Source organism: Silurus meridionalis, chromosome 12, assembly GCF_014805685.1.
Source record: "Silurus meridionalis isolate SWU-2019-XX chromosome 12, ASM1480568v1, whole genome shotgun sequence".
Taxonomy (NCBI): domain Eukaryota; kingdom Metazoa; phylum Chordata; class Actinopteri; order Siluriformes; family Siluridae; genus Silurus; species Silurus meridionalis.
In genome coordinates, this window is record NC_060895.1 from 772,360 (window position 1) to 781,598 (window position 9,239).

At 40.9% G+C, this 9,239-nt stretch overlaps 1 protein-coding gene across 1 annotated transcript in view; it reads right to left on the reverse strand.

Moving 5' to 3' along the window:
- Positions 1 to 1,546: 1,546 nt before the first annotated feature.
- Positions 1,547 to 9,239, reverse strand: part of LOC124394823 (arf-GAP with Rho-GAP domain, ANK repeat and PH domain-containing protein 1-like) — a 61,993-nt gene continuing 54,300 nt past the window's right edge. The window contains exons 31-34 of the mRNA XM_046863299.1: positions 7,238 to 7,301; positions 6,945 to 7,109; positions 2,990 to 3,029; positions 1,547 to 2,369 (exon numbers count right to left, since the gene is read on the reverse strand). Coding sequence (XP_046719255.1) covers positions 3,012 to 3,029; positions 6,945 to 7,109; positions 7,238 to 7,301 — 247 coding nt within the window. The 3' untranslated portion in view covers positions 1,547 to 2,369; positions 2,990 to 3,011. The remainder of the gene's footprint in view (positions 2,370 to 2,989; positions 3,030 to 6,944; positions 7,110 to 7,237; positions 7,302 to 9,239) is intronic.

A 9,239-nucleotide genomic window follows, 5' to 3' on the forward strand; every position in this document is an offset into this window, starting at 1 on the left:
TTGATCAGGATGTTGAGATGAAGATGATGATGAAGTGAGTTGTTGATCAGGATGTTGAGATGAAGATGATGATGAAGTGAGTTGTTGATCAGGATGTTGAGATGAAGATGATGATGATGAAGTGAGTTGTTGATCAGGATGTTGAGATGAAGATGATGATGAAGTGAGTTGTGTTGATGAGATGGGTGAGAGGATATCAATTCAGTGGAGGTTCTTGTGTGATGTGACTATACTGCAGGACTTCATCACTTCTACATCACTAATCTTTTTGCTCATCAGTGTTGATAGTGACCTCACCATCTTCTTCTCACCACTTCTGTGATGGACTGATGATCTGCTAAGTCTGGGGCAGCTGCTTCGCCTCTCACCAGGAGATCAGATGATGAAGCTGCAGTATTCTGGGGTGTTGTCAGGGTCATGAGAAGATCACAGTGAAATCTCGACACAAACATCTGGAATTTTTCATGACTTTAAAATGCTATATTTATATTAGATTGTTCATAAGTCTTCACCCTCCTTGCTTCAGCACTCTGTCATTACAGCTCAGTCTTCATGATGCTGAGTGTTCAGGTTCTCTACACATGCTGGGTTCCTCCAGGAACATGTGTAAGATACAACTGAGATACCAGGACGAGTTAATTACACACAGGACAAAAGTTCCTCTCGTTCATTTATTCTACTCGACTTCACCTACAACTTCATCTCACTTTTGATAGAAACTGAACTCACACACATTGTGTAAAACAATAATAACAATAATAATAATAATTATTAGTTATTATTATTTTATTATTTTAAATTTTGAAAATGAAACGTGACAGAATGATCAGCGACGTGTGTGTGTGTGTGTGTGTGTGTGTGAATGCTTTGAAAACAGGCTTCCTTTCTCTCTCTCTCTCACACACACACACACACACACACACACACACACACAGTGATTCTCTCACGCATGCACACACACACACACACACACACAGTAAGACTCCTCCCCGTAATAAACACTCATAACTCTATTTTTATGTGCTTTAAATAAATCACCAATAAGAACCTTTAGAGAAACAGCAGACCATAATCACACCCCTGACCCCAAATTTTAAAACATTATCTTCACATAAACTAGAGATCTGCATCAGGATCTGAATCAGTGAAACACTCAGGGGTTGGAATACAGAACAGCTTCCTGCTGCAGATCTTAACCTGCATTAGCACAAATGGTTTTCTGATTAGACTCCAAATCATCTCGAGTAGACACTTCAGAATATTACCACCACAAACAGGAGTGAATATTTGGCACAAGTACAACGGGTTAAGGCAGTGTTTAGCATGTTAGTGTAAGACTAGCCTAGCATGAACTTAGCATGTGTACCCCCCTGTGCATAGAGTTCCTGATACAATCAGCCCTGCGGAAGGGAGGTGCTGTCCAGGAGGGGGTGCTAATGAGCTACACTGGATGTGTTACATGGGATGTTTACATTCAAATGTTACTGGAAAAAAACAAGATAATAAAACACACACACACACACACACACACACACACACACACACACACAGTGTAGGTAGAGATTTTATTCCATTCCAACCATAGTAAGACTGAATAATGATTTAAATGGAATGAATGTACATTATAAGTCATTACACTGTAGCCTGTAACAGTACAGTACAGTACACACACCTGTACAGCGAGAGGAAAGGAGACGAATGTGAAAAACAAAAATCAGATGTTTACCTACAAACACACAACTTCTTAACATGGGATTTCAGGAAACGATTGCGAACGAAAACAGTTAAAATAAATAATTTAATAATCAGAAAGTTAATGTGGAGATACAGAGCTACAGGAGATGTAAGTGTGTGTGTGTGTGTGTGTGTGTGTGTGTGTAAATAAGTTGTTAATATTCTAAAAATCTCAACATGAAGTGCTGAAGTGTTTTATTGTGTTTGAATGTGACTTCAGTAGATCAATGTTCTCCAAACTGCACACACAAATGCTATTCAAACTGAAATCCTCCAAACCCACAGATACACACACCCTAATCACAACACACACACACACACACACACACACACACACACACACACACACACACACACACACACACACACACTATGATGGAGTTCCACAGTCCACACTTTACTAATCCAGATAACCTACTTAGAACTTCACGTTGGTCTGACAAACACATACAGAATCCAGAAGAACATTTCCTCTTGTGATTTTAGACTTCAAACCCAGAACAATTCTGCACAGTCTAAAAACAGCTGGGAGAACATATGAGATCATATGAGGAATAAACATCCGTAACCATATCCATGTAGCACATCCAGACCAAATCCAACTGCTTCATATCTTCTGGAATTTTTTTCATCTTCTGTGGAGACACAAAAACTCATCAATGAGAAGATCAGAGTCATGGTGAGGAGATACCACACTTCCATGTGGAACCCGCACGAGTCACAAAACATTTACTACAGTCATGTTTGAATAAGGTGACCATGTCAGGAATCACCACACACACACACACACACACACACACACACACACACACACACACACACACACACAATCTCACACACACAATCACACACACAATCACACACACACACAATCTCACACACACACACACACACACACACACACACACACACACACACACACACACACACACACACACACACACACACACACACACACACACACACACACACACACACACACACACACACACACACACAGACAATCACACACACACACACACAATCTCACACACACACACACACACACACACACACACACACACACACAATCACTTATTCCTCTCACATACCCAATCACACACACACACACACAATCACTCTCTCACACACACACACACACACACTCACACACACACACACACTCACACTCACACTCACACACACTCCTATCCTGCTGGGTGACAGTTACAGGTGTTTTGTGGAGTTTAGAGATGTTGGAGTCTGCTGATCTTACCTTATACATTGTCACTTCATGCTTAGAGATTTCTCAACAGCTGAAAAACAGAGTAAAACCACATCAGTCATCTACATATATACACATACACACACACACACACACACACACACACACACACACACACACACACACACACGCCAAACTGCTGCTCTGAGGTCGGATCCTGAGAGTTATGTGTGAGAGCAGTGTGCATTTAAAAGTGCTGAACTCCATATCAGTTCATCATTTATTTACTTTAATGTTTAATCCATTTTCTCATTCAAAATATCATAATCATGTAGAGAAGCACAGCTCCACCCCCAGCACTCAGGCTCCACCCACCACACTCTGAGAGAAAGAGTTAAGAGATAGAAACATGGGAAAGTACAACCCAAAAACTTAACAAACAAACAAACAAATAAAAAAAGAAAGAAGCAAGCAAATACATGAAGAATTGCTGTGTTGTATGTAGTCTCCATCACCTCCATCATCTCTTCATCGCCTTTCCATCACTTCTCCATCACCTTTATCACCTCTCCATCACCTTTAATAACATCCATCACCTTTATCACCTCTCCATCACCTCTCCATCACCTTTATCACCTCTCCATCACCTTTATCACCTCTCAATCACCTTTATCACCTCTCCATCACCTTTATCACCTCTCCATCACCTTTATCACCTCTCCATCACTTTTATCTCCTCTCCATCACCTTTATCACTTCTCCATCACCTCTCCATCACCTTTATCACCTCTCCATCACCTTTATCACCTCTCCATCACCTTTATCACTTCTCCATCACCTTTATCACCTCTCCATCACTTTTATCACCTCTCCATCACCTTTATCTCCTCTCCATCACCTTTATCATTTCTCCATCACCTCTCCATCACTTTTATCACCTCTCCATCACCTTTATCACCTCTCCATCACCTTTATCACTTCTCCATCACCTTTATCACCTCTCCATCACTTTTATCTCCTCTCCATCACCTTTATCACCTCTCCATCACCTTTATCACTTCTCCATCACCTTTATTACCTCCATCACCTCTCCATCACTTTTATAACCTCCATCACCTCTCCATCACTTCTACATCACCTCTCCATCACTTCAACATCACCGCTCCATCACCTTTATCACCTCCATCACATCACCTCTCCATCACCTCTCCATCACTTTTATCACCTCTCCATCACCTTTATCACCTCTCCATCACCTTTATCACTTCTCCATCACCTTTATCACCTCTCCATCACTTTTATCACCTCTCCATCACCTTTATCACCTCTCCATCACCTTTATCACCTCTCCATCACCTTTATCACCTCTCCATCACCTTTATCACCTCTCCATCACTTTTATCACCTCTCCATCACCTTTATCACCTCTCCATCACTTTTATCTCCTCTCCATCACCTTTATCACTTCTCCATCACCTCTCCATCACCTTTATCACCTCTCCATCACCTTTATCACCTCTCCATCACCTTTATCACTTCTCCATCACCTTTATCACCTCTCCATCACTTTTATCACCTCTCCATCACTTTTATCTCCTCTCCATCACCTTTATCATTTCTCCATCACCTCTCCATCACTTTTATCACCTCTCCATCACCTTTATCACCTCTCCATCACCTTTATCACCTCTCCATCACTTTTATCTCCTCTCCATCACCTTTATCACCTCTCCATCACCTTTATCACTTCTCCATCACCTTTATTACCTCCATCACCTCTCCATCACTTTTATAACCTCCATCACCTCTCCATCACTTCTACATCACCTCTCCATCACTTCAACATCACCGCTCCATCACCTTTATCACCTCCATCACATCACCTCTCCATCACCTTTCCATCACTTTTATCACCTCTCCATCACCTCCACATTGCTTCTACATTACCTCTATCACCTCTCCCTTACCTGTATCACCTCGTCATCACCTTTATCACCTCTCCGTCACCTCCACATCATCTCTCTACTTTACATAATCTCCACATCACCTCCATCACACATGTATGCACACAAAGTAATGTTATATGCAAAATGTAAAATATTTCACATTGCCCCTGGCTTTATAAAACAAAAATAAACACTTCACATGCACTCTATAATCTGTGTTATAAACACTGTATAATCTCACACAGTGAGTGTTATAATCTCTGTATAATCTCACACAGTGAGTGTTATAATCTCTGTATAATCTCACACAGTGAGTGTTATAATCTCTGTATAATCTCACAGTGAGTGTTATAATCTCTGTATAATCTCACACAGTGAGTGTTATAATCTCTGTATAATCTCACACAGTGAGTGTTATAATCTCTGTATAATCTCACACAGTGAGTGTTATAATCTCAGTGTGTGTTATGAACTCTGTATAATCTCACACTGTGTTATAAACTCTGTATAACCTCACACTGTGTTATAAACTCTGTATAATCTCACACAGTGAGTGTTATAATCTCTGTATAATCTCACACAGTGAGTGTTATAATCTCTGTATAATCTCACACAGTGAGTGTTATAATCTCTGTATAATCTCACAGTGAGTGTTATAATCTCTGTATAATCTCACACAGTGAGTGTTATAATCTCTGTATAATCTCACACAGTGAGTGTTATAATCTCAGTGTGTTATGAACTCTGTATAATCTCACACTGTTATAAACTCTGTATAATCTCACACAGTGAGTGTTATAATCTCTGTATAATCTCACACAGTGAGTGTTATAACTCTGTATAATCTCACACAGTGTTATAATCTGTATAATCTCACACAGTGAGTGTTATAATCTCAGTGTGTGTTATGAACTCTGTATAATCTCACACTGTTATAAACTCTGTATAATCTCACACAGTGAGTGTTATAATCTCTGTATAATCTCACACAGTGAGTGTTATAATCTCTGTATAATCTCACACAGTGAGTGTTATAATCTCTGTATAATCTCACACCGTGTGTGTTATGAACTCTGTATAACCTCACACTGTGTTATAAACTCTGTATAATCTCACACAGTGAGTGTTATAATCTCTGTATAATCTCACAGTGAGTGTTATAATCTCTGTATAATCTCACACAGTGAGTGTTATAATCTCTGTATAATCTCACACAGTGTTATAATCTCTGTATAATCTCACAGTGAGTGTTATAATCTCTGTATAATCTCACACAGTGAGTGTTATAATCTCTGTATAATCTCACACAGTGAGTGTTATAATCTCAGTGTGTGTTATGAACTCTGTATAATCTCACACTGTGTTATAAACTCTGTATAATCTCACACAGTGAGTGTTATAATCTCTGTATAATCTCACACAGTGAGTGTTATAATCTCTGTATAATCTCACACAGTGAGTGTTATAATCTCTGTATAATCTCACACCGTGTGTGTTATGAACTCTGTATAACCTCACACTGTGTTATAAACTCTGTATAATCTCACACAGTGAGTGTTATAATCTCTGTATAATCTCACAGTGAGTGTTATAATCTCTGTATAATCTCACACAGTGAGTGTTATAATCTCTGTATAATCTCACACTGTGTTATAAACTCTGTATAATCTCACAGTGAGTGTTATAATCTCTGTATAATCTCACACAGTGAGTGTTATAATCTCTGTATAATCTCACACAGTGAGTGTTATAATCTCTGTATAATCTCACACAGTGAGTGTTATAATCTCTGTATAATCTCACACCGTGTGTGTTGTAAAATGTGTGTAAGTGTGTGTAAGAGCTGCATGTGGAGTGTTCTTCAGTGAATCACTGCAGTGAAGACTTGTGGGTAATTACACAGCCTTATGGGAATGTGAGTGAACTCGTCACTCTGTTTATTACACCTTTCAGATATACAGTGTAGAGTGAAGGGTAGTGGGCAGGGCTAAGGAGGATAAAGTATCTGTGATTGGCTGTATGATGACCCACAGGCCTGTTTGATTGGTTCAGAGACTCACGGCGAGGGACTCGGCGGAGAAAGCAGCCACGCTGTTCCTCATCTCACTCTCAGTACCACGCAGAGGAATTAATGACACACTACCCAAACGATTGTCCAGCGGAGGAGAGGAACGAGGGACAGGACGTGACTTCAACCACTCTGCTGGCCACAGGAGACCGGCATGCTGAGAGAGAGAGAGAGAGAGAGAGAGAGAGAGAGAGAAAGGGAATTAATAGTGAATAAATGAGTGAGTGAGTGAGTGAGTGAGCAGGAGAGGGAGAGAGAAAGAGAAAGAGAGAGAATTGTACTGACCTGTATACTGAGAAATGTGGCGAACCACTCCCTCATCTCTGTCTGAGTGTCACAGCACAGATACCTACACACACACACACACACACACACACACACACACACACACACACACACACACACACAGCTTGATTTACTGTATATAATACTAATAACAATAAGAGGAAGATTAAAGTTCTGAACGTAAAGTGTCATTTCCTTGTAATTGTATGTGATTTGTGTGATGTGTGTATTGTGTGTGATGTGTGTATGTGATGTGTATGTGTGTGTGTGTGATGTGTGTATTGTGTGTGATGTGTGTATTATGTGTGATGTGTGTATTGTGTGTATGTATGTATGTGTATGTGATGTATTATGTGTGATGTATGTGTATGTATGTATTATGTGTATGTATGTGATGTGTATGTGTGTGTATTGTGTATGTGATGTATTATGTGATGTGTGTGTATGTGTGTGATGTGTATGTATGATGTGTGTATGTGTGTGATGTATGTGATGTGTGTGATGTGTGTATATGTGTGATGTGTGTATATGTGTATGTGTGTGATGTGTGTATGTGTGTGTGTATGTGATGTGTGATGTATATGTGTGTGTGATGTATGTGTGATGTGTATATTATGTGTATGTATGTGATGTATGTGATGTGTTATGTATGTGATGTGTGTGTATGTGTGTGTGATGTATGTGATGTGTGTGTATGTGTGTGTATGTATGTGATGTATATGTGATGTGTGTGATGTGTGTGATGTATGTGATGTGTGTATTGTGTGTGATGTATGTGATGTGTGTATTATGTGTGATGTGATGTGTGTATTATGTGTATGTGTGTGTGATGTGTGTATGTGTGTGTGTGTGTGATGTATGTATGTGTGATGTATGTGATGTGTGTGATGTGTGTATTGTGTGTGATGTGTGATGTATGATGTGTATTGTGTGTGATATATGTGATGTGTGTATTATGTGATGTGATGAGTATTGTGTGTGATGTGATGTGATGTGTGTGTATGTGTGATGTGATGTATTATGTGTGTGATGTATGTGATGTGTATTGTGTGTGTGATGTGTATGTGTGTGATGTGATGTGTGTATATGTGTGATGTATGTGATGTGTGATGTGATGTGTATCTCTCTCCTCTCTTTCTCCCCTCTCTCTCTCTCTCTCCTCTCTCCTCTCTCTCTTCCTTCCTCTCTCTCTCCTCTCTCTCCTCTCTCTCTCTTCCACTCTATCTCTTCCACGCTCTCTCCTCTCTTTCTCCCCTCTCTCTCTCTCTCCTCCCTCCCTCCTCCCTCCCTCTCTCTTCCACGCTCTCTCCTCTCTTTCTCCTCCCTCCCTCTCTCTCTCTCCTCCTCTCTCTTCCACGCTCTCTCCCTCTCTTTCTCCCTCCCTCCCCCTCTCTCTCTCTCTGTGAGTCTCTGAGGCTCTCTGAGATGCTGTGAGACCCGGAGGCACTTTGAAATGCTGTGAGACTCTGGGGCTCTGAGAGATGCTGTTATACCCTGAGGCACTATGAGATGCTATGAGACTCTGAGGCTCTGTGAGATGCTGTGAGACCCTGAGGCACGATGAGATGCTGTGAGACCCTGAGGCTCTGTAAAATGCTGTGAGACTCTGAGGCACTGTAAAATGCTGTGAGACCGGAGGCACTTTGAAATGCTGTGAGACTCTGGGGCTCTGAGAGATGCTGTTATACCCTGAGGCACTATGAGATGCTATGAGACTCTGAGGCTCTGTGAGATGCTGTGAGACCCTGAGGCACGATGAGATGCTGTGAGACCCTGAGGCTCTGTAAAATGCTGTGAGACTCTGAGGCACTGTAAAATGCTGTGAGACCCTGAGGCACTATGAGATGCTGTGAGACTCTGAGGCTCTGTGAGATGCTGTGAGACCCGGAGGCACTATGAGATGCTGTGAGACTCTGAGGCACTATGAGATGCTGTGAGACCCTAAGGCTCTGTTAGATGCTGTGAGACCCTAAGGCACTATGAGATGCTGTGGGACCCTGAG